This window comes from Bubalus bubalis, chromosome 5 (genome assembly GCF_019923935.1).
Source record: "Bubalus bubalis isolate 160015118507 breed Murrah chromosome 5, NDDB_SH_1, whole genome shotgun sequence".
Taxonomy (NCBI): Eukaryota; Metazoa; Chordata; class Mammalia; order Artiodactyla; family Bovidae; genus Bubalus; species Bubalus bubalis.
Window position 1 is genome coordinate 11,966,561 of NC_059161.1, and position 26,751 is coordinate 11,993,311.

The 26,751-nt window shown below is 41.6% G+C and overlaps 1 protein-coding gene across 2 annotated transcripts in view; it reads left to right on the forward strand.

The window, feature by feature from the left end:
* Positions 1-10,174: 10,174 nt before the first annotated feature.
* The window catches only part of CENPF (centromere protein F), a 61,898-nt gene continuing 45,321 nt past the window's right edge, over positions 10,175-26,751 (forward strand). The window contains exons 1-7 of one of the 2 annotated variants that reach the window (XM_044942709.2): positions 10,175-10,398; positions 13,112-13,314; positions 14,540-14,736; positions 21,506-21,627; positions 22,050-22,141; positions 24,069-24,360; positions 25,472-25,674. In XM_044942709.2, the coding sequence (XP_044798644.2) occupies positions 13,153-13,314; positions 14,540-14,736; positions 21,506-21,627; positions 22,050-22,141; positions 24,069-24,360; positions 25,472-25,674 (1,068 nt within the window). In that variant the 5' untranslated portion in view covers positions 10,175-10,398; positions 13,112-13,152. Of the gene's footprint in view, positions 10,399-10,432; positions 10,679-13,111; positions 13,315-14,539; positions 14,737-21,505; positions 21,628-22,049; positions 22,142-24,068; positions 24,361-25,471; positions 25,675-26,751 lie in introns of those variants that run through there. The other variant, XM_044942710.2, reaches the window with a different exon arrangement.

Consider the following 26,751-nt stretch of genomic DNA (forward strand, 5'->3'; position numbering starts at 1 on the left):
GTAGTGTTGGAGAAGACTCTTGAGAGTCCCTTGGACTGCAAGGAGATCCAACCAGTCCATTCTGAAGGAGATCAGCCCTGGGATTTCTTTGGAAGGAATGATGCTAAAGCTGAAACTCCAGTACTTTGGCCACCTCATGTGAAGAGTTGACTCATTGGAAAAGACTCTGATGCTGGGAGGGATTGGGGGCAGGAGGAGAAGGGGACGACAGAGGATGAGATGACTGGATGGCATCACTGACTTGATGGACGTGAGTCTGAGTGAACTCCAGGAGTTGGTGATGGACAGGGAGGCCTGGCGTGCTGCGATTTATGGGGTCGCAAAGAGTCGGACACGACTGAGCGACTGAACTGAACTGAACTGAAGCTGAATTGATGTGAAGTGAGGAAGCAATTTATTTAGGACACACCTTGCTAATGGAGGCACAGAATAAATCCAGCTAAGGCACAGATGCTCAAAGTTTAAAGCTGTGGTGGATGGATGCTCAAATCTGGGGAAGGAGCTTGGCGGTGCCTCTCTCCCAGCTCCAAGTGTGTGCTCAGTCACTCAGTTGTGTCCGACTCTTTGTGACCCAATGGACTGCAGCACGCCAGGCTTCCCTGTCCCTCACCATCTCCCAGAGCTTGCTCAAACTCATGTCCATCAAGGTGGTGATGCCAAGTGTGTACCTCCTGTATAATATGGGCTCCTGCAAAACAAACACGCAATGCTGTTTTCACTTTTTGCCTTTTTTTGTGAAAGCGAAAATCCTCTTCAGATTTGGTTCAGTTATTGAAGAAAGGTACTATAAGTGGCTTAAACCAAATTTTTGAAAAGCGGAGGATAGCTGTAAGGTGTTGTGGTCTTACATACTAGTATAAGACAAAACCGTTTCAGCGGGATTGCTCACCCTTCTCTGTAAAGGCTCTACTGCAGGCATGCTTCACCCCCACTTCCCGCCTTTATTTCGCATGCATGGGAATTTCTGATATCTCACACTTCAAAGTGACCTCTCCCACTGGGAGACTGGCAGTCTACTTCCTCACTCACAGGCCTCTCTCTGGACTAAGAAATCACGATTCATCCACCAGGTGGCCACCAGGGGCAGCAGCAAACGCTTCTCCGACATCACTGACAACCACAAGTTTCTTGTCCCAAACGGCCTGCCTATAGGCAATTGCACTTTATCAGCCTGCATTCTTTTTTTTTTTTTTTTTTTTTTATCTTTTTTTTTTTTAATTTTATTTTATTTTTAAACTTAACATAACTGTATTAGATTTGCCAAATATCAAAATGAATCCGCCACAGGTATACATGTGTTCCCCATCCTGAACCCTCCTCCCTCCTCCCTCCCCATTCCATCCCTCTGGGTCGTCCCAGTGCACCAGCCCCATATATATAATATGTATATATATGTATATATAACCCTATATATTTGCTTACTTATTTAATCTTTTTTTAATTGAATTGTAGTTGATTTACAATGTTTTGTTAGTTTCTGGTATACAGCAAAGTGAGTCAGTTATACATCCATATATATATATATTTTTTCAGATTTTCTTTTATAGATTATTATGAAATATTGAGTATAGTTCCTTCCATGGTATTCTTAGGGACACTAAAGTTTTCCTCCTGGTTTAGGGAATTCCTTCACCTTTTACTGTGTCAAGCCCCACGGTCAGAGAGGTTGGGAGGATCACGTGCTTCACGCCATGGCTGATCTAACACTTGGATCAAAACTATTATTGAAAATGAGCTAGACACAAATTGAACTTCAATTAAGTCACAAGATAAAAATACTGTCCTCTCCTTAAGCAAACTTGTCTTGCAAGTTGAGAGATTTATTTTTGGCTACATCATTGCCTGTTGGGGAATTTGGCCTTATACCAGCCACTTTCTTTCTTTGAGGATTAAGTTTATAGCTAAGGAATATATAATTAACACTGCTTTTAATACTTTGGAAGAGATAAGCATTAGGTGAGATGTTTCCCTCCTAAAAAAAAACGCTACTAAAATTTTAAAAAACATACTTTATTTCATATCATTTGTAAAAATTACTACTGCTAGACTCATGTGTTTTGAGTTTCTGTAAGGTAGCTGATTCCAGAATAACGATGTTTTATCTGTTTATTTTCTTAATTTGCATTTTGGGTTTTTTGTGGGGGGAAGGTCAGTAACCGCCTGTGTGAATTTTTAGAAATATCTTGATCTCACTGACCTCAGCTACAAAATGATTTTAGTCTAGTGGATGTCCACTGTTCATTCCAGTTTCCTGAATTCGTCTTTTAAACCTTTTTGAATGTTTGGAATTTTTATCATGTGCACATTATCGTTTTATTATTTTGTTAGTAAGAAAGATTTTATAAGCAGTAGGATTATGAGCTATTATTTTTTCCTCTTCTTTAAACAAACACATGTTATTTTAAAAAGAAAGTAAGCAAAAACATTAGATCCACCAAGGGAAGGGAGAGAGAAAAGTAGAAGCATGATGTAGTAACCCAGGATATAGGACAGCAGCAAGTTAAACACTTTCTAAGGTATGGTATAGGGGATCACCTAGTGGTAGAACTAGGAAAAGCTTTTTATAAGATTAAGATCCTTTTTTCCTGTGCGAGGGTCCATATGGATTTCAATCCATTTATTTAAAACATGAGAAGATGTTGAATATGTATTTTTTTGTGATCAACTTTACTGAAATCATACTAATAGGTTGAATATGTAAATATTTACCCCCAAGCCTCTCTTTTCTAGAGGGATCAGAAATCCCCTAATATTAAGCTTTGAAAATTAACTCTTGTCTCAAAGAGTGTGTTAAATTCATGGTTCCATGGTCAAAAAAGAGACACGACTGAGCGACTTTCACTTCAACGTCAGAAAAAGTCTAATACGCACAAAACAAGCATGAGAGCATGACCCTTACCTATGAGAAACCTCTGGTCTAAAAACCATGTTGTTGTTTAGTTGCTAAGTTGTATCGGACTCTTTGTCACCCCATGGACTGTAGCCTGCCAGGCTCCTATGTCCATGGGATTTTCCAGGCAAGATTATTGGAGTGGGTTGCCATGTCTCCAGGGAATCTTCCTGACCCAGGGATCAAGCCCATGTCTCCTGCACTGGTAGGTGGATTCTTTACCACTGGGCCACCTGGGAAGCCCAGGTAAATCCATTAGGATTGTACTTCTAATTTAACAGTTGAGGTAGCTGAGGTTCTATCTATATAATAGAAACTTTAAACTATTTGGGACCAAGATGGAATTTTCACTTGTTGAAAATAATAAGGAAACATATGAGGACGGCAACTTCTGTTTTTGTTTCCGTTCTCCCCAAACAGAGACTAAGATAGAGATTTAGTAGCAGTTCATTTGGAAGTAGTTCACTTGCGTGATGATTCCAGGAAGCAAAGTAGGGAGCAGGAGACTGAGACAGGGGATGGGGAGAAGCCAAGAGAAGGGGGACAAATGGCAATTATTACAGTAGATGCCTATGGCTTGATTCTCCCAGAATCTCTCAGAATTGCCTGTGGGAAAGATGGAACCCTGTGATGTTTATCTGCCTCCTGACTCCATTCATTGAGGACTGCTTCTGTATACTGTAGCTGCCCCACATCTCCAAGCTGTGCTGTGTACTGACTGAACAGCCTCCTTCAGCTTCAGAGAAAGCCCTGGAGCAGAGAGCTGGAGTGACATGTGGCTTGTTGAGGTGGAAAAAGTCTGAGCCTACAGGGAATTCTCTACCACAGCTTGGCTGAAATCAGAGCTGGGCCAGGGGGATGTCATAAAGTACTAGCTTTATATCACTCAGATCTTTTTGTCCTCTTATTAAGTGCACGTTGTCATTGTACCCTCAAGGTGGTGGCCACGATTTCTAGAAAGGACTCTGTGCAGGAGAAATAGTGGAATAAGGTCACAATGCCTGCTGGTCCCAAGGCCATGACTGATATTCATCAACTCTCTACCACTTATTCTGGATGATCTCATCCTTGGCCAGCATTGGCTGGTCTAATTTATTTGCCTGGTGGGGGAATCCCAGAACTTCATCTGAGAGGTCAGGCCTTTCACTGTCTTGCCCTTATTTTGCTATAGTGACGGCAATTGTTTGTTCACTGTTATTATCCAACACAAAGACACGTAACCGTACCCCAAGGAATCCCGAGTTCCAGACATATTCTCCACTGCCCCCTTAACATAGCACCAGTGCTGCCTTCTTATGATAATCAAGACTGAGTCACCTCACCAGTATTGTAACTCCTTTCTTTGCCTGCTGTTACATCCACGTACGGAAACCAAAGAGATCAGTTGTAGCTTCTGATTTTGTGGAACCCTTCATGTGTCACTAGCAGTAGCCTGATCCACTCCCCACTTTACCCAGTAGAGCCCACACTAGAATGGGAAGCACAAATGGGTTATTGGGAGTGGTAGTGAGAAGGGCGAATTCCTGTTCCATTTCTTGGCATCTGGATTCTAGCCACGGGGGACACCACTTGATATGTGGTTAATACAGATAGTGAGTTAGGGAGGATATTTTCCCAGGTCTATAGGATGTTGCCTTAGTTGAGCTGTTCATAGGCCATTCCAATCTGGTTTGTATGAGTTTCCTGACGCTGCTGTAACAGAGTACAAACAACGGGGTGGTTTAGAATGACTGAAATGTATTGTCTCTGATTTCTGTATTCTAGAGGTTTGAGATCCTGCCATTGGCAGGATTGGTTACTTCTGAGAGCTGTGAGGGAGACTGTTCCATGCTTCTCGCCCAGCTCCTGGTCATTTACCAGCAATCTTTGGTGTCCCTTGGCTTGTGGCAGCATAACTCCAATTCTTCACATGGTGCTCCCCCTGTGCTGCTGTCTCTGTGTCTGAATGTCTCCTTTTAATAAGGACATAGCCATACTGGGTCAAGGGCCACCCTAATGACCTCATCTACAAGCTGATGATATCTGAAATGACCCTGTTTCCAATTAAAGTCACATTCTGAGTTACTGGGAGTTACCACTTCAACATATGAATTTATGGTGGGGGGAAGACACAATTCAACTCAAAGAGTATTAGACCAGCTACTTCCAGGAATACTTTGGCCACCTGATCCAAACAGCTGACTCATTGAAAAAAGACGCTGATGCAGGGAAAGACTGAAGGCGGGAGGAGAAGGGGACAGAGGATGAGATGGTGAGAGGACATTGAATCATGTCCACTGATTCAATGGACATGAGTTTGAGCAAGCTTCCGGAGATGGTGAAGGACAGGGAAACTTGGCGTGCTGTAGTCCATGGGGTTGCAAAGAGTTGGACATGACTGAATGACTGAACAACAACTTCCAGGAAAAAGGCAGGATACAGTAGAATCAGCAAATCCCATAGTTATGTACACATTTCTCAATAAGAGGAGTGCCTTGACCTGAGACAATCTTATCAGGATGCTATGACTGTTAATCAGGTATTCTGTAAGCCCTTCAGACAGTACAACTGGTACAGGCACTGCAGACAGAGAAGATAAACCAATATCGGGAGCAGGTATCAAGTCCTTCAGAGTGGAAGGGATCCAATGCAATTGACTTGCCATCAAGAAGCTGGTTGTTTTTACTTGGGTTTCTGAGGGCCCAGTGTCAGTCTTATGATGGCAGGTTGATTATGCACCAGAAATGGTGGTTCAGTTCAGTTCAGTTCAGTTGCTCAGTCGTATCCGACTCTTTGCGACCCCATGAATCGAAGCACACCAGGCCTCCCTGTCAATCACCAACTCCCGTAATTCACCCAAACTCATGTCCATCGAGTCAGTGATGCCATCCAGCCATCTCATCCTCTGGCATCCCCTTCTCCTCCTGCCCCCAATCCCTCCCAGCATCAGAGTCTTTTTTGCAATGAGTCAACTCTTTGCATGAGGTGGCCAAAGTACTGGAGTTTCAGCATTAGCATCAGTCCTTCCAAAGAAATCCCAGGGCTGATCTCCTTTAGAATGGACTGGTTGGATCTCCTTGCAGTCCAAGGGACTCTCAAGAGTCTTCTCCAACACTACAGTTCAAAAATATCAATTCTTCGGTGCTCAGCCTTCTTCACAGTCCAACTCTCACATCCATACATGACCACTGGAAAAACCATAGCCTTGACTAGACGAACCTTTGTTGGCAAAGTAATGTCTCTGCTTTTGAATATGCTATCTAGGTTGGGCATAACTTTCCTTCCAAGGAGTAAGCGTCTTTTAATTTCATGGCTGCAGTCACCATCTGCAGTGATTTTGGAGCCCAGAAAAATAAAGTCTGACACTGTTTCCACTGTTTCCCCATCTATTTCCCATGAAGTGATGGGACCTGATGCCATGACCTTCGTTTTCTGAATGTTGAGCTTTAAGCCAACTTTTTCACTCTCCACTTTCACGTTCATCAAGAGGCTTTTGAGTTCCTCTTCACTTTCTGCCATAAGGGTGGTGTCATCTGCATATCTGAGGTTATTGGTATTTCTCCCAGCAATCTTGATTCCAGCTTGTGTTTCTTCCAGTCCAGTATTTCTCATGATGAACTCTGCATATAAGTTAAATAAGCAGGGTGACAATATACAGCCTTGACGTACTCCTTTTCCTATTGAGCCCATGCTGTTGGGTACATTTACAGCCATCATCCCTGATACCATGGCTGCTCTGATGATGGGACCATTGTGCACTTGGGTGACTGAGGACGTCCACTGGACAATCCATCAGACCAATCCTCTTGTCCATCTAGCTGTGCCTCCTCTGCGGTGGATGCTCTCCAGTGAGTACTGACGTTAAGACACAAAGATGCGAATACTTAGTTCTTTTTCCTATAAGTTCTACCCATAACCCCCTTTTCTAAAACTGTTTATAATATTAATAATTTAATCCTGCTCCTTCCAGGCCCCTGATCAATCAGCCAAATCATTTGCCCAGAGGTGTATCCTGATCGTGGGCTACCTTTTCTTCCATGTGAAGCATGCAGTAGACTGTTCTGCTCACAGCTCTACCCAAGGGTTGTTCCTCTTGTGGTGCTGTAGGGAACAGCAGTTTATTTTCAGGACACCCCAGCACAGTTCTCAAAGTATTGAGTCTTTACTAAAAAAAAAAAAAAAAAATCATTCTTGATAAAAATGCTGCTTTAAGAAAACCTCTTGCATACTGGAAAAGGGAAAACCTTTCAGTAGTTCCTTGCTGCTCTGGAAGCACACCATGAGCTAGAGCTGAGGCACCAGGACCCACGGAGCCACCCTTTGCAGGGACAGAGTCCCCCTAGGTGCAGAAGCATCAGCCTGTGCGTGGTGGTCAGGGCGGGGGGAGGTTCTCCCCTCAGTGCGGACTCCCTGCTCAGGGAGTTTCCTTTGGGATCTCCTTAGGAGATCCCCTTAGGATGCTGCAGGAGCATCGTGTGCAAGGCTGTCCTGAAAGCCCCACTGCCCTGCTGGTGGTGATGTATCAGCTGGGTGATGATCAGCACATTGAGCCAAGCCATCTGTGAATGAGGATCAGGCATTTTCTCCTCTGTTGGCTTGTTTGGGGGAACCTAAAATAATCCACCTGCAATGCAAGGGATGCGGTTTCCATCCCTAGGTTGGGAAGATCCCCTGGAGAAGGGAATTGTGACCCTCTTCTGTATTCTTGCCTGGAAAAATCCCATGGATAGAGGAGCCAGGTGGACTATACAGTCCATGGGGTCGCAAAGAGTCAGACACGATGAAGCGACTGAGCATGGACGCATGCACTGTAAGATCTCAGATATCCACAGAGACAAAGTCTTGGTGAAACAGAACAGGTGACCTATGGCCACTTATCTATTTATGTAAGTTATTCATGCCATTTGGACCTGCTTGGAGCCCATCATAGAATGGTTTGCTGTTGTACCCACTAGAACCCCTGACTTGGTGGGTCTGACAATACACAGCTAGTGATGGACATGTCTGATGTTCTCAGGTCACGTGCTTGGTCTTCAATAAAGACAGCAGCACATCAGGATGCTTTTTTTCAGATGGTGAGTCATTCTCTATGGAAAAAACATGGCCTTGCTCCAGGATGCTAGGGAGTCTGTGCAATGAATTGCTCCCTGATGCTTGCCAGCGGGTTGGCCTTTTCTGCTATACTCATCTCTAGCATTGTTAGGTTTGCAGAGGACATGGCCACATACAGGGCCCTCCCTTGATTTTGCACAGTAGTGGCTCTCAGCCTTCTGCTGGGCCAATGCTTGAATATTTCTGGTGATATAAATCAAGTGAAATCCAAGTGTGTTGACCACTAATCTCTCACCTAGGAACATAATCCCAATCAAAATTTCAGAAAGCTCTTGGAAAAATTGATATTCTTATTCTATTTTTTTTTAGAAAGATAAAGGCCCTAGATTAGACACAATTTTAAAAGATCAGAATGTAAATCAAGAATTTGTTACCTAATTTCATGACTTACTATAAGGTGGCAGTAATCAAAAGTGTGTTACAGATATAAAGATAGACAATATAGATCAGTAAAACAGAAGAGAGGCACAAATATATCCTTATTTGTATATTCAGTTAATTTTTAACAAAGGTGCTTTCAAAAAAGAAAGGTTAATCTTTTCAACAAATAGTGGTAGAATAACTGGATCTCTAGATGGGAAAATGTAAAAATATCAATCCTAACTTCATAACACATGCTCATGAGCTCAGCTGGGTCTGACTCTTTGTGACCCCATGGCCTGTAGCCTACCAGGCTGCTCTGTTATGTTCTTTCTAGTTCTGTTTTCCTTTGACAGCTAATAAATAGTTGAATAACTACCCTGGAAAACAATGCAGCTGTAACCATTGTTGGAATTTGGTTCAAATCCCGGAACAGTCAGCTACTAGACTCACAGAGCAGTGTCTGAGAAAAGTTCTTCTCCCCTACCTGCTCCCTCCTCTCTCCTTAGGGCTTCAAGGAGAGTGGAGAACAAGGCCTTTCTCCAGCCGGCAGTTTTACTTGCCAAGATAATTTTAAGTTATGATGTGCAAAGTTACTAGGGAGTTGCTAGGAATGTAAAGATGAATTCAAAAAGATTTTACCCTACAAGAATTTTTGAGTCTGCAGGGGGAGCCAGACAAAAATAGATATCTATATGTATACCTATATTTATCTATCCATCCATTTTAAAACACAGCAAAAACCCTTATAGTGAAGTATAAGCCAAACTCTAGGAAAGGTCTAGGGAATTATTTCAAGGGGTAGGTGGGAAGAGCAAAAATTTTAAGAAGAAAGCGGCATTTGAGTTGGGTTGAAGGATGAGTAAACTTTCAGTGAAGGATAAGGGGCTGCAGGAACAGCCTAATGGAAGGTAAACAGAAAGGTTGGAATCTACTGAGGAACACAGTAGTGTCAGAGAAATAGTAATTTAACAATTCATTGTTTTGATCCAGTCTTTAGCGGCTTATTTTTAGTTTGTTGCTGTTGTTTAGTAGCTAAGTACTGTCGGATTGTTTTTGCGACCCCATGAACTGTAGCCTGCCAGGATCCTCTGTCCAAGGGATTCTCCAGGCAAGAATACTGTGGGTTGCCACAGTGGGTTGCCATTTCCTTCTCCAGGGGATCTTCCCCACCCAGGGATGGGAACCCGCCTCTCCTGCATTGGCAGACAAGTTCTTTGCCACTGAGCCACCAGGGAAGCCCATTATTTTTAGTTTATGGTACATAAGTACACACATTACTAGGGAGCTTTATAAGAAAAGAGGGGGTTACATCCTACGTTCACGGTTTTTCTGGGTACAATCTTCTCCCCTGGAATCGCAGATAACAAATGCTTAGAATCACCTGTTTAGAAGCAGTTAAACGTGAGGCCCTGCCTCTTCTAGATTTCAGTTTCAAAAGACTTAAGCTTCTCTGTGCCTCAGTTAACTTTTAAATAAAAACAAGAATACTTTCCTAAAGAATTGTTAGGAATGACACAGGAGGAAGAATGTCTGGCAGAATAGTACTTTAGTATATATGTCCTAAATTATATATTTAATAAGTAAGTAGATACGTGTGTGAAGTATTAAAGTTTTCACCTGGCAGCCCGCTCCCGCTGGCTGTAGCCGATAGACCACACCCTCCTAATCCGCCGTCCCATTCCCTGCCTTTGGAGGAAACAGCGGTTCCTAACGCCTCCCAGCCTCCGCTAAAGCACGTGGGCTCCGCCTCCCCACAACAACAAAAAACCCAGTAGCACCAGCCCGTACCCCTCTGCGGGCTTGGCTTGATTTTTAAATCCATCCGAAAGGGCCAATCAGAGGCAGCCGTTCGACTACGCGGAAGCCGATTGGCTCACAACCTCTGACAGTGACCAATAGGCTTGGAGCCGAGTTCAGTCTAGAGACCGGAAGCGGTCGAATCGAAAACCGGTGGCCGTCGCGGGCAGTTTGAATTGGCCTCTGTGCTCCACCTCACGGAGGCTGGACAAGGACTCGCCTTTCAGAAAGGTTGTTTGCCCTCTCCCGCCAGCAAGGTGAGCGTTCTCCTTGGGTCCCAGCTCCGGCGGCGGGCGTGAGGGAGCCGCGGACGGTCCTTGTGCTGGGGGCTCCTGGGCGGCGATGCCTGTGGAATGGCGCTTCTCGCCACTGAAGGTGCTGCGGGCCGCTGCCTCCTCCCACCCGAGGGACTAGAGAATCGGCCCTGGACCAGGTTCTTAGGGGTCTCGGCGCCCCTGTGCTCCCGGTGTAAGTGGGCTTGCACTAGTGCCGGGAGACCTTGCTCCGCCCTTTGGGGGAAACGGATTCCTCTGTACGGTAAGGGACTTGAAGCTCAGCAGGTTTCACTGGCAGCCTTTCTGCACCTCGGTCTTTTGTCGCTTGGAGGAGATGCAAACCTGGGATTTGAGGGTTTTGATCTGGGCAACGCTTTGGTGTGCCTGTTGTTCGTTGAGAGAGCATTTTCTCTCTTGCTTTCCGTTTCTTTCCGCATTTATTGGACTGCGCCTGTGGACCTGGCTTGCTCTATGGGTTAGGGACTCAGAAATTTTAATTTTGATAAGAGGGGACGACTTCGACAGATTTAAGGTATCAGTCATTCAACAATCTATATGGAGCCACTGGGGCAACAGGACAAAAAAAAAAAAAAAAGTAAACCTCAAGAAGAAAGCGGCAAAGGGGGTGGGGTGATGAAGAAAAGCCCAGGAAGTCAAAGTTCCTGCCAAAAGGATCTGCAGGACTACGATCCTTCTAGAAATGCTCTATCTTAACCAAGTGGAGGACACTTCCCAGGCCCGAATCACTCAACCCCATAAAGTGCCCAAAGAAACTCTTTTGTGACTCGCGCACATCACGTACTGCAGGCCGGGTTCACACTTTCCCTGTATCAGAATCCCCCATCTTCGGCAAGAAACGCGAGTCCCCGCCTACAGTGCCACCGCGGAGCGACTTTGAGTCCTATTCTCGAGCTTGGTCTGGAGGAGCAGGCAGAGTTTTCATTCACAGGCTCCGCGCCCCACCCCCTTTGCCTCTTTCATCTTGAGATTTACATTTTTAAAATTTTTTTGGTTCTGTTGCCCCAGTGGCTCCATATAGATTGTTGAATGACTGATACCTGTCGAAGTCGTCCCCTCCAATCAAAATTATCTTGGGTCTGGTGATTGCTTTAACCGTTTATGTTTTGCTGTATCTTAGACTTTGAAATGGAAAAGCATTTAACTTGTCAGTCGTCCTGTTTATTTCCATCGTCTGTATCATCTTTTTAAATTGCTTGTTTTAATATTTTGTTTGTTGTGGTGTCTTGATGTAATGCTTTCCATGGCTGGCAGAATTGTTTAGGCGTTCTAGCTGTGTTCCTCTGAAGGTAACCCCTGAACTCCTGAATGAACTAGCTAGTTTATAATAGATAAGGTTGCCTATTGGGGCAGTGTAAATTGTCTTTGTTGCTGGAGAGGCGTGACACTCCTTGAAGTCGTTTTTGGGTAGATGGGAATGGGGTTTAAGATACTGTGTTCAAAGAATTAAGGGGGAGGGGAGAATGGGAGAGAAAACAACTTTCCAAGGCTTGAAATTATGTGCTTTCCGAGACCCTTGCTTCTCTTTTAATTTTTGCGAAAAAAATTATTAGTACTTTCATCGACTCATTTTTAATCATGCTGATAAATTTCCTTGATGAAGTCGATGGAAACAAAACACTAAAATGATTGTGAACTTCATTTAGTAAAAAAAACAGTCTCATCCTCTTGCTAAAATAACTGGAAAATGAATGCTTTTTTTCTTCCATTTAAGTTCTAAAGGCTAATGAGAAAAGAATAATTGCCATACTTTTCTCTCAGCTGATTTAAATTTTCTAAGATATGTCCAAGAAAGAGGTAGGCCATGTCTTGGTACCATAGGTAGCAATATACAAATGAAAAAGTGTTTTTCAGGGACTAATAGCTAATATGTATGGAAAGCTTATCAGGAGATAGTGTTCTAAAGGTTTAGGGAGTCACCACCATTATTATTCCCAAACAGGGAAACCAGAGCACAGATCTGTTAAATAACACGCCCAAGGCCACACATCTTGCCTGTAGCTGAGAAGGGATTTGAATCACTAAGGCTATATACCTGATTCCTGGTCACAGTTGGTCTGGAGAATGACTTGACTGCATTTTGCAGTGATTCTAGTGTTAGTATGGCATTCATACTTTGTTCATTCATGCACTGACTCAACAAATGATAATCACGCGGGAGGAGAAGGAGGTCCCTGTGCCATGAGAGACTCTGATGGAGAGAAAACACCAGATTATGATGGGTGTGCTCAGGGAAGTCTTCCTGGAGGAAGAGGGATGGAGTATGAGTGGGAATTAATGAAGAGAAGAAAGACGAGCATTTGCAAAATAACTTAGGTATCTTCTTTGTCCTGTAAGCCCGATTTCCCCAGAAGCCTTATACCAAAAAATTCATACCTCGTTTAATGAAAATGAACTGAGTGGTAGAAAGCAGGTGGCCTAATGAGAAGTAAGAAATGAAAAATAAGAAAAACAGAAAGCAAGGTGAAACCAAATGAGCATATTGTGAACTACCTCACAGTCAGAGTTATTGGGAGTCACCTGGCAGAGGGTGGCTCGATGGATGCTATACTTTGTTATCTTTTGAAAGAAGTTTTGAAATTTGATTCTTAGAGGTGGTTATGTAGATTAGTTTTTCTCTGAGACTATAAGTTTCCTTGTACTGTGGTAGGATCAACAGTCTGTTTATTCTTTTCAGTTTATTTATAAATGTTTGAGTAATAAAGAAAGGAGAGCAAAATGAGCTGGGCTTTGGAAGAATGGAAGGAAGGCCTGCCTACAAGAGCTCTTCAGAAGATTCAAGAGCTTGAAGGCCAGCTCGACAAACTGAAGAAAGAAAGACAGCAACGGCAGTTTCAGCTTGAGACCCTGGAGGCTGCGTTGCAGAAGCAAAAACAGAAGGTAGCACTGAAATGCTGGTATTTAAAACTGTTCACTCGTTATTTGGATCAACAGTTTTATCGTGGTCCTTTTTAATTTAGAGAAAGATGATTTTGCTGTCTTCAGGTGGTAATCCTCCTTCCTCTCGTTTTTTATTGTGATTACCTTATTTCTGCATCCTCTGTCCTCATTTCTGCTTATGTGCTTGTGTGTAGGAGTGCTGAGTTCCGTTTTCACTTCTCTTAGGGACCATGAATTGGACATTGCTTTTTGTATTCAGCACCAACATGGCCCAAAGTCTCTGGCTGTGAATCTGGGGTCAGTATGAAAACACTTTGCAGCCCAAATAGATACTGCTTTTTTTTGTTTGGGCTGTGCAGTTTGTGGGATCTTAGTTCCCTGACCAGGAATTGAACCTACACTCCCTGCAGTGGAAGCTCAAAGTCTTAACCACTGGATCACCAAACAAGTCTCCTGCTGCTGCTGCTGCTGCTCCTTCAGTCATGTCCGACTGTGCGACCCTATAGACGGCAGCCCACTAGGCTCCGCTGTCCCTGGGATTCTCCAGGCAAGAACACTGGAGTGGGTTGGCATTTCCTTCTCCAATGCATGAAAGTGAAGTCGCTCAGTCCTGTCCGGCTCTCAGCGACCCCGTGGACTGCAGCCTACCAGGCTCCTCCGTCCATGGGATTTTCCAGGCCAGGAGTACTGGAGTGGGGTGCCATTGCCTTCTCCGAAGAAGTCTCCTAGATACTGCTTTCTGACAGTGAGCTTTCAGGGTGGAGTTCCCAGATCTCTCCAGGACTAGTAAATGGAAACTTAAGTAGTACTTCTTTCATAGTAAAGTAGTAATAACAATTACTGCTTCTAAAATGTTTTTGCTAGTGGGAGAATTTTTCAATTTCTTACACTTACTGGCTTTGGCAACTGAACTTGAAAATGAGTAGCTAAGAGAGGGTTTCTAAGGTTATTTTTTTTTAATTCTCGAAAGCATATTAAAGCCTCTCTAGGACTGGTATGTGTAGACCTAACCAAAGACAGTGTAATACATGACTTTGTAAAACTTTTCTATTAATAAACTTCAAAATGAGATCATCTAGGATTTCTCTGTTCATCAAGCATTGACTTCTGGATTATTACAATCATATCTCAGAAAATTAGTCATCAGGGTTAGACTCAGATTCACAGATAATGTCTGATAAGTTCATAGTAAGTGATGTATTTCCTTTTGAACAATCCCCATTAGGTTGAGAATGAAAAAACTGAGGGTGCAAACCTGAAAAGGGAGAACCAAAGCTTGATGGAAATATGTGAAAATCTGGAGAAGACTAAGCAGAAGATTTCTCATGAACTTCAAGTCAAGGAGTCACAAGTGAATTTCCAAGAAGGTCAACTGAACTCAAGCAAAAAACAAATAGAAAAGCTGGAACAGGAACTTAAAAGGTAACTTTTTTGGGAATAGTATTTATTATGAATGTCTTTATATGTATTTATCAGATGCATCCTTTGTATGATGTTATTACTACATATTGCAGTTTTTTTCTTTCCAGTGGAATGAACAATGATTTGAGGACAATTCTCACATGCTTCAGTCCTGTTGTTGCATGGCTTAGGGCTGTGTAAATTCATTAAATGGTTGCTAGCTTATTCATTTACTTATTCAGTATATGTTTATTAAGCTGCCTCATGTGCCAGGCACTGTGTGTGTTACTAGGCGGGTACAATGATAAATTCCAAAACTGTCAACAGTGGTTACTGGAAAGATGGAGGGAAGTTAAAACGTGGCTTATATTGATGGCTTGTGTCTTCTCTGCACGAAAAAGCTGTTGTAGAGGAGAGAACTAGGGAATTCCCAAAGGATGAGGAGCATTGAGGGCTCAGTTAAGGTTGGAGGCCAGGAATTTATAGTGGGACCAGTCTATAGAGTTGTATGAGTTTTTTTTTGTTTTCTTTAGCATGTGGGATATAAATGCTGAGAAGATAACCCAGAGGATTGATTTAGGGTTTGAGGGCAAGGGTGATGGGATAGAAGACAGTGGAGTAATTGAGGATGTGGAAGAGAGTGACTGAACTTCGGTGCCAACTGGGTGCCACGGAATCTCAGCTGGAGAGGAGGGAAGTGAAATCTGGAAGACTTTCCCACTGAGATCCCCATCCGAGAGACCCTTCTCCCATCTTAAGTATTACATAATCAATTCACTGATTTCACCCTATGACTGCATCTCTGTTACTGCCCTGGAAACACGTGGACACAGTTGGGGAAGGTGGGGGTGGGGGAAATTGGAATTGACATATATACACTACCTTGTATGAAACAGATAGCTAGTTGGAACCTACTGTAAAGCATAGGGAACTCAGCTCAGTGCTCTGCGAGGACCTAGATGGGTGGGATGGGGGCGTGGGGGGTAGGAGGGAGGTCTAAGAGGGAAGCGAGTATATACATATAGCTGATTCACTTTATTGTGCGGCAGAAACTAAGCACAACATTGCAAAGCAATTATACTCCAATTAAAAAAATAAAACTCATCTTATAAAAGGCAACCAATAAAATACTTGTTAAATGGGAAAAAAATCACCAATTCCAATGCCATATTTAAGCAATTTTTAAAAAAGCGCTTATTACTATTTTTCCATTAAAAAAAAATTCCTAAACAACTAGAGGCATAGAATCAAAGTTTAGTGGGACTTGAGCACTGCTAGCTTATAAATGGAATCTTCTCATTCTAACAGTGGAAGATTAAAAGCGAAAAAGATTAGCAAATTGCCCATGTTAATTCTGCGAATGTTCCCCTAGAAATTTTAAGAATAAATTTTATTTTTAAATAACTTCATACTTCCAGAATCAGTTGTTAACACCTTACATAACTGGGGTACAATGACCAGACCAGAAATACACATTAATTCAGTACTATTACCTTATTGGAATTTCTCTCATTTTTCCAGTCATGTCCTTACTCATTTTTCCAGGAATGTCCCTTTTGTACTCCAGGACCTGAGCCAGGATTCCATGTTGCATTTCGTGGATGTTTTCTTTTCTCCCTAAGCTGTGATGGTATCTTGACTTTTGTGACTTTGACATTTTTAAGGAGCACTAGACCCCTTTATTGTACAATAGTGCTCAATTTGGATTTGCCCGCTGTTTCTCAACAATGGCAGAGTTGACACTTAGACTGGACTATTTGTTGTGGAAGGCTGCCCTGTTCACCACAGGGTACGTGGAATTCCTGGCCTCCACTCAGTAGATGCCAGCAGCACTTACCCCATCTCCAAATTTTGACAGTCAGAAGTGTCACCAGGCACTGCCAAATGCCCTTTGGGAGGGCAGAGTCATCCTGGAGAGAATCTCTGGGTCAGATTGAGGCTATGAATTTTTGGTAAAAGTATCACAGAACTAGTTACATGCCTTTCTCAGTGCCTCATAAAAGAGGGTACATGATTCAATTTGACTTTTAAACCATCACTTGGTTAGGGTGTCACCTGAATTTCTGGATTGTAAATTACTGTTTTTCCATTTGTAGTTAATAAGTATTTTGATACCAAGAACTTTTTTCCAGGCATAGCTTGTGGTTATTTTAATTCTACCTACAAAGCAAATGTATTTTTGAAAGGTAGAACATTTAAAAATTAAGAGTTGACTCTTCATATCTATGAGTTCTGCATCCACAGATTCAACCAACTAGGGTCAAAAATATTTGAAGAAAAAATTCCAGAGAGTTCCAAAAGCAAAAATTAAATTTGCATGCTGACAACTATTAACATAGTATATACATTATATTAGGTATTATAAGTAGTCTAGAGGTGATTTAAAATATGCAGGATGATGTGCATAGGTTATTATGCAAATGCTACCTATGTGATTTTATATGAGAGTTGAGCCTTTGCACATTTTAGTATTTAAAGTGAAAGTGCAAGTCGTTCAGTCATGTCTGACTCTTTGCGACCCCATGGACTATACAGTCCCTGGAATTCTCCAGGCCAGAGTACTGGAGTGGGTAGCCTTTCCCTTCTTCAGGCGATCTTCGAACCCAGGGATCAAACCCAGGTCTCCCACATTGCAGGTGGATTCTCTACCAGCTGAGACACAAGGGAAGCCCTTTAGTATTTAAGAGGGTCCTAGAACCACCTTCTGCAGGTACCAAGGATTGATTGTATGCTTGTCTTTTTATGAAGATGATAACTTAGGTACACAGCAGTCTTTTTCTAATTTTGTTTTCTATCCATGTGGTAAGGTGGCTATTAAGTCGTATTAAGTCACAATGTTAGAATGATAAATAAATGTCTATTTTGTTCTTTGTTTTCCTAAACCTTATCTTTGTCTGTCTTGTTCATCACTGTATTCCTAGCACCTGGCAATTGCAAATCCTCAAATACTTGTTGAATGAATAAATGAAAGAAGCTTTTGTTTTGGAAGGCAGGTGCTTGGGAAGTAGGAAGTTCACTTCAGTATGCTGAAATAATTATTTCTTTGAAAAGAACATTTTAGGTGCCAGTGTTAGAAATATTGATTTTAATAATTTAGACAGAAACATTCATATTTTAACATTTGAGGAAGAGATGCTTGGCTAAATGAAACCTAGTAGAAAAGAGCTTAATTTAGTACATTTTTTTAGTGGTGATAGTTTGTGTGTTTTTTTCCCTAGGAGACAGGCGATACAAAGCTTTATAAAAATAACAGCAGGGTATATTTTTATTTAATATTTAAAATTAATAAACTTTTCAAATGAAAAGATAGGGAAAAGGGGATAAGATGTGAATTTGAGAGGGAAAAGAAACACCAGTTTTGCAAGTTCCTTCAAAATTTCTCTCCGGAGTCACCAACCTTTTACACCTTGGGAAGTCTGTAGACCTGCAGTGTCCAGTATGGTAGCCACTGGCTACATGTGGCTGTGGGACACTTGAAATGTGGTTAGTGTAAATGGAGGTGTGCTGGAAGTACACACTGAACTCCAAATTCTGAAGATTTAGTACAAAAACATGTAAAATACCTTATTAATGATTTTTGCATTGAGTGAGGTGAAATGATAATATCAAAAATATTGAGTGAAATATTAAGATTGAATTCATTTATTTCTTGTTATTTTTTTCACGCTAATAGAACATTTCTGTTGGAGAGGTGTTATCTGTTGTAAATTCGAAGGTGATTTTATTTGCTGCATAGCCATTTTCGGCTCATAACATTACTTCTTTCTCGGATAGAATTTAGAGCCGGGAGGAGCTAGGGCACTGAGGCCCTTCCTTTATTCCTTTCTTCCTTCCCTGCTTTGAGTAATCTGTCCTTGGCAAAGAGAATGGTGCCCATCATTAGAGATTGTCCGAGGAGCTTCTTTTTGTTTCTTGTGTTAAGGGAAAATCAGAGACACAGGTCGAGCTGCAAGAATTGAGTTTTCTTGAAAGGTGTTAGGACTTAAATGGTAAGGATACTCGACACCTGCACAGTCCAGGTTCTCTGTATCCTTAGGTTCCACACCTAACTATATGAAGGGCTGAAGGTATTACTGCTAATTTTATATAAGGGACTTGAGCATCCCTGGATATTTGTCATCTGCAGGGGTCTTGGAACCAATGCTCCACACATACTGAGAGTGATTGTGTTTAGCTCACTGTCTCCATTTCTTTGGGTCTGTTACCTGCCAGTATCTTTTCTACATGCATGAAGTTAACTTAATTTTTATATATGCATTTAAAAAATGTCATAAAAGGCATTGTATGTATATCAAGGCTATGTTTTTATTTATTTAAAATTTCTACTTATTTAATTTTTAACTGGAGTATAATTGCTTTATAATATTGGGTTAGTTTCTGCTGTATAACAGTGTGAACCAGCTGTAAGTACATGTATGTCCGGACCCTCTCAAGCCTCCCAGCCAGCCCCCCATCCCGGCCCTCTGGGTCGTCACGGGGCCCTGCGCTGTGCTCCCTGCGGTCCAGAGCAGCTTCCCACCAGCCGTGTGTCTGACACATGGCAGTGTATGTGCCAATGCTGCTCTCTTGTCCATCCGCCCTCTCCTGCCTCCTCTGCCCACAGTCCATTCTCTGTTTCTGCCTGGCAGATAGGCCCATCAGCACCATTTTTCTAGATTCCTTATACATGTGCTAATATATGATACTTGTTTTTCTCTTTCTGGCGTACTTCACTCTATGTGACAGACTCTAGGTTCATCCATTTCACTACAAATGACCCAATTTCTTTCCCGTTTATGGCTGAGTAATATTCCATTGTATACTTGTATATCTTTTTTATCTGTTCATTTGTCTGTGGACATTTACTTGATTCCATGAACTGGCTGTTGTTAATAGTGCTGCAGTGACCATTTGGGGTCGTCGTTCAGTCACTAGGTTGTGTCTGACTCTTTTGTGACCCCCATGGACTGTAGCCCCACCAGGCTCCTCTGTCCATGGGATTTCCCAGGCAAAAACAACTGGATTGGGTAGCTATTCCCTTCTCCAGGGGATCTTCCCAACCCAGGGATTGAACCCATGTCTCCTGCATTACAGGCAGATGGATTCTTTACTGCTGAGCCACTGGTGAAGCCCTAACATTGGCGTACGTGTGTCTTTTTGAATTATGGTTTTCTTAGGGTATATGCCCAGTAGTGGGATTGCTGGGTCATATGGTAGTTTTTAGCTTTTTTAAGGAACCTCAGTACTGTTCTCCACAGTGGTTGTATCAATTTACATTCCACCAGCAGTTCAGGAAGGTTCTCTTTTTTCCACATCCTCTACAGCATTTATTGTTTGAAGATTTTTTGATGATGGCTGGTCTGACCTGTGTGAGGTGATAGCTGACTATCTACATTTTGATCTACATTTCTCTAATAATGAGCGATGGTGAGAATCTTTTCATGTTGTTGGCCATCTATCTGTCTCTTTTGGAGAAATGTCAGTTTACATCTTCCATTTTTTGATTTTTTTAAAAAAATAATTTTTATTTACATATTTATTTTCAGCTGTGTTGGGTCTTCATTGCTGCACAGGCTTTTTTCCCATTTGCTGTGAGCAGGGGCTGCTCTCTTGCGGAACACAGGCTCGAGGGCCTGCGGGCTTCGGTAGCTGTGATGCATGGGCTCAGTAGTTGCAGCTCTGCGGCTCCAGAGAACAGGCTCAGTAGTTGTGGTGCGTGGGCTTAGTTGCTCCATGGCACGTGGGATCTTCCTGGATCAGGGATCGAACCCATGTCTCCTGCATTGGCAGGTGAATTCTTTACCACTGAGCCACCAGGGAAGCCCTGCTGTTGTTGTTTTATATTGAACTCCATGAGCTGCTTGTATATTTTGGAGATTAATCTTTTGTCAGTTGCTTCATTTGCAAGTATTTTCTCCCATTCTGCTGCTGCTGCTAAGTCACTTTAGTCGTGTCCGACTCTGTGTGACCCCATAGACGGCAGCCCACCAGGCTCCCCCATCCCTAGGATTCTCCAGGAAAGAACACTGGAGTGGGTTGCCATTTCCTTCTCCAATGCATGAAAGTGAAAAGTGAAAGTCAAGTCACTCAGTTGTGTCCAACTCTTAGTGACCCCATGGACTGCAGCCTACCAGGCTCCTCCGTCCATGGGATTTTCCAGGCAAGAGTACTGGAGTGGGTGCCATTGCCTTCTCCATTCTCCCATTCTGAGGGTTGTCTTTTCATCATCTTATTTATGGTTTCCTTTGCTGTGCGAAAGCTTTTAAGTTTAATTAGGTCCCATTTGTTTATTTTTCCTTTCATTTCTCTAGAAGGTAGGTCAAAAGGATCTTGTCAAAGTCTATGTTATTAATATAATGACAATATTATATGTAATGTTATCTAGTTTCAAGATTTGAGCCCCTGCTTCAATGATACCAATGTCCTCCTGTCTTAAGTTCTGGGTTGTTTTTTTTTTGGTAAGCCCTGTGTCTCTCTTTGGCCTAGAATATAAAATTTGGTTGGAATGTGTCCCAACCCTCCCAACTCTTCTTTGCTATGATAGTGGTTATTACAGATCTTCATTATAGCCTTTATCACATTGTAACTGGCTGGCTTATATTTCTGTTTTCCTAACCAGACCGAGTTCCTGTGGAGACAAAGGGCTGTCTCACAAGTTAGTTCTTATGCAGTGTCTGTTGGCTAAATGCAGTGGTAGGAATCCTTAGAGGGTGGGTTTTCTTGTCAGCGTGTTGCGCTCTGGGAATGTATGGTGCTGGTGTTCTGCAGCTGTGACTCTGGTGTGGCATCCTCTCGGGTCGTTTTCTCACAGGTGTAAATCTGAACTTGAAAGAAGCCAACAAGCTGCACAGTCTGCGGATGTCTCTCTGAATTCATGCCTTACACCACAAAAAATCTTTGCAACTCCGCTGACACCAAGCCAGTATTATAGCGGTAAGGATTCTTTTCCCTTTGTATAAATAGCTCTTTTGTTGAGATTTTAATTTTGCCCAAGAAATGAAATCATTCAACCTTGAATTCAGCTTCTAATTTAAGCATTAAAAACAACAACAAAAAGCAGCCATTAGTTACATACATGTTTGTGTATCTGTTGAAATATGTCGCGCCATCAGTAAGCCTTTAAGCTTTTCACTTTATCCGTCTGTGGTATTTTTTAAAATAATTCAGCTTTGGAATATTCAAAATACTTGTGTTTCTATGCATTTTAATATTTGGGTAATTTGAGCAGTATTGGTTGCCTTAACCAAAACATTCTTTCTATTTGATGTATGAAGATACTCATTTCTAGACTATCATAATGATTCTTTGCAAAATCAGTGATCAAACTGAAACTGTATCTCATTGTCTGTGTTTAGGTTCCAAATATGAAGATCTAAAAGAAAAATATAATAAAGAAGTTGAAGAACGAAAAAGATTAGAGGCAGAGGTAAAAGCCTTGCAGGCAAAGGTAAGTTAATTATGGGCCTTTTAATGGAGTATGCAGTTGAAGAAGTACTTTGATATAGGTAGGATAGAGCAAAGATAGAAAAATCTGCTCTACATAGGACTGACCCGTTTATCTTACACTGAGGAAACAGAGTTCCTGGCTCATTGGTTATGATATTTTTAAGTTTAAAAATAGGTTAAGAGTGGAATAAAATTGATTGGCAGATGACTTTATCCCTAAATATCAAATAGGCCCCAAATTCCCCAGAAACTGTGGAAACATACTTAAGTTTCTCTGTTAAGATCTTATGATAAAGAATATGTTTGGAGAGGGTGGGACCAGAGTTATTCCTGGCTGACTTTGGCACCTGGAGGCAATTGCTTCCCATTCAGACCTTCTGATGGAATTTGGTGATTGCTGCCAGGGATGAGAGGTTTGGGGATCATTATTAATGAAATGTTTATTTCAGGTGAGGATGTTGTCAACATAATCTCTCTAGTTCTTTTAAATAAGTAGCTGACAAGGGATTTAAACTCCAGTTTGATAGGGGGGAAAAAGGCAGAGATAGGTGGGTGAAAGATTTGCTTAACATCAATAAAATAAACAAAACGCATGTTTTGGGAACCCCAGCTTTTAGTTACAGGACTGACACTGAAAATAACCTGGTATCTGTAGAATATACCTTTCCCATTTCTGCTCACATGGTATTATTTGGTTTTTGAAAAAAATTCCAGTTTGATACTGAATGGCACAATTCCACTAAGCATGTGAACTTGATGAAATGGCCCAACTTAGCAGACAGGTTAAGGCTGAATTTATAAGTAGATGCCTTAAATAGTGAGGATCAAAAAGTACCTGTTAGAGTTTTAGCAATTTTAATTTTTTTTAAGCCTTTAACCCTTATTTTGAGATCACCAGAGTTTTGATACAGAGCAAAGGCATTGCTTTCAACAGGAATAAAAATTAAATATCATTTTTTTTGTTACCCATTTCAGTCATTGGTATCAATTCTGGCCCTGACATCTGTTCCCAGAGTTATTTTGTGGAGGACTGTGAGTCTCCAGAAACATTAAACCTCTTCCCGTGGTGAGAAAAGCCCTTGCTATAAAAAATTTAACTCAGCTACTGTAGCTGCAACTTGATGTTCATCAGAATGGAGGCAGAGAGAACAAAAAGGATTCTAAACAGCAGAAGATCCACAAATGTGTCTTATGTAATACAAAATGCCTCTTAGGACAGTTTTAGGGGGAAACGGTATGGTGGAACATTTAAGAGTTCTTTGGTTAGTATGAATTTTGAGTCTCTGTGTGCAATGCTATAGGGGGAAGTGACCAAGGATGGACAAAGGAAAATCATATTTCAGAATTCAAAATGGCAGTGAGTACTCAGATGCGTTTTTATGAGGTATATGAGGGATGCAGGATAAATACAGAAGCTGAGCCCAGTTAAAATGGACTGGCCCTCAGATGGTGCTGGCTTCCCCTCCAGCGTGGAGTCTGGTCATTAGAGCGTTTCGCTGGGTAATGGGACTCAGTGGTCCCCTGACTTGATGAATGTTCTTTCTTGGTACACAGTAGAAGTGCTATTGAATACCTTCTTGGCATGGCTTTATGTTCTATTTGAAAATAAGTACTTAGTCTTTTTTAAAATTTTAGTTGTTGTATAGCTGATTTACAGTGTTGTATTAGTTTCAGGTGTACAGCAAGGTGATTCAGTTATATAAATATACACACACACACACACTTTTTCATAATCTTTTCTGTTACAGTTTATTGCAAGATATTGAACATAGTTCCCTGTGTGTAAGATCTTGTTTATCTATATTACATGTAGTAGTTTTTCCCCCACCACTTTCCTCTTTCATAAGCATGTTTATGTCTGTGAGTCTAGTACGTAGTCTTAAATGTTGTGACTTCTAAAGGGCTCTAAAGGGCTTCTGTTTTTACAGAAAGCAAGCCAGGCTATCCCCCAAAGCACCATGAATCACCGGGACATCGCCCGACATCAGGCTTCTTCATCTGTGTTCTCATGGCAACAAGAAAAAACCCCAAGCCGTCTTTCATCTAACACTCTGAAAACTCCAGTTAGGAGAGATTTCTCTGCATCTCATTTTTCTGGGGAACAAGAAGTGACTCCGAGTAGATCAACTTTGCAAATAGGGAAAACAGATGCTAATAGCAGTTTCTGTGATAATTCTAGCAGTTCTCATCTTTTGGACCAGTTAAAAGCACAGAACCAAGGTAACTTCTTGAGTTAAATTTTCCTGAGATACTTTCAGACATGACTCCAGACACTTTTAATCCTAGAAAGTGGTAATGTGTTGTGTTAGACCCATCCGTGGTCAACAAACATCCCAGCCTGGTGATATGAAATAGTGTCTTTGGGATAATGAAAAAAGCTATCATCATTAGGAAAGATACCTTTATTTTACTAAAAAGCTGGTGCCATGAAGACTTCAAAAGTAGGGTGAGTGGCTTTGACTTTGTGAAGCCGGGAAAAGTGGTTACTGTTGACATTCCCTGCGCTTCTCACCTGGCTCCTTTTGTGGCCTGTGGAACAAGCTGGTTTTGGCCAGAGGTGTGGCACGTGTCTGCAGAACGGCTTTTCCGTGTGCTGCCAGGTTGTCCATATGGGGGCAAACCTGTAACCTTGGCTGCTGCCCCGCGCTGCTGCTGACAGCCAAGGGTGCCAGGTGGTGTTTGGGAATCTGCTCTGCAGACTATGATAATTTCCAGTGCTGTGATAGATTGAAAATCACCATCAGCGTGCACTGGTGAGAGCTATCGCACGGCCAGTGCCTTTGGAACCAGTATTGTGTATTATGTGGGGAGAAAAAAATGAAAAAAAATTATTGTTAATTTTGGCAGTAGAGGAGGTTCACACTGTCTTGCTCTTTACTGGAGGTAAAGCCACTAGAGAATACAGGAGGGTGAATTTTTCACTGCTTAGCACTCATTTGCATTGATACGGGTACAAAAGAAATATTTGTGGGTGTATAAAACCAAGTGGTAATTTTAACACGGGGTCTTATATGTGATACACTTTTTGCAGTTTTCTCAATAAGATACTATTCCTGATTTTAGAAAAGCATTCCCCCCTGCCACAAGTTTTCTGTGAAAACATGAAATTTTTCTTCTGCTTTTTGTAGGATTTTTGAATACAAGTAACAATAAAAAGTAAATATTGAAATTAAATCCAATTAAAAGCTCCTTTGTTTAATGTGAATTGATTTATATTTGACTCACCAAAGATTTCAGAGTGTAGTAACGGTGATACATTCTGAGTTTAGTTGTAAATTTCTTTGTGAAAAATATGTGTTAATTGAAGTGTGGGTTTTGTTTGTGATTTAAGAACTAAGGAGCAAGATCAATGAGCTGGAACTACATCTGCAAGGACAAGAAAAAGAAATGAAAGGCCAAGTGAATAAACTTCAAGAACTCCAACTCCAACTGGAGAAAGCAAAAGTGGAATTAAATGAAAAAGAGAAAGTTTTGAACAAAAACCGGGATGAACTAGTGAGAACAACTTCACAGTATGACCAGGCATCAACCAAGGTACTCAACTTTTCATTAGTTATTGATAAATCTGCATTTTTTCATACAATTATTTGGAAAGAGTATGCTTAGACTTGTAAAATAAATATTAGTAGTGAAGCTTATTAATATATACTAGGCAGTGTTGATTGCAGTTGAATAGTAAGTTCTTTTAGAATTTGGTAGATCTGGGTCAAATCTGGACTGTATATTTTTTAGCTGAGGGACTTGGACAAGTCGCTGATCTCTTTTACACCTCAGAGGGTGGTGAAGAACAAAGATGTGTATACAACATCTGGCAGGTGCCTGATACATAGAAGAGGCACTTAAAGTCATGGAGCTTTAAAAGAGGTTTAGGACATATGATAGAGTTGAATTGATCTACTCATGGAAACCAATATATACCCTTCTGCCATTTAACCTTTTTTCTTTTTTAAAGTTTTTTCTTTTGTATTGGGGTATAGCTGATAACAGTGTTGTGATGGTTTTAGGTGAACAGCGAAGGGACTCAGCCATACATATACATGCGTCCATTCACCCCCAAACTCCCCTCCCATCCAGGCTGCCACACGTCATTGAGTAGAGTTCCCTGTGCTGAACAGTATGTCCTTGTTGGTTATCCATTTTCAACATAGCAGTGTGTACATGTCCATCCGAAACTTCCTAACTACCCCTTCACCCATCCTTTCCCCCGGCAACCGTTAGTTCATTCTCTAAATCTGTGAGTCTGTTTCTGGACTCAATTTGAGTCATTTACTGACTCATTTGACAAATATTTATTGAAAATCTGCTGTATGTCAGGCACTGTTCTAGACCTGGGATGCGGCAGTAGCAGTGAGTAAATAGACAAAAAGCACTGCCCTTATGGAGCTTCATCCTAATGGGGGACATGACGTAAATGTATCAGGCACATCGATAGTGCGCTATATGGAGACAAGTGTAGAAAAAAATGAATTCATTTTACATATTTCTGAATTTTATTTACTAATAATTTGTTAAGGATTCTTGTGTCCATATTTATGAGGGATGTTGGTCAGCTGTTTTCTCTTTTTGTACTATCTTTGCCTGGTATTTGTATCAAAGGTAATTCTAGCTTCA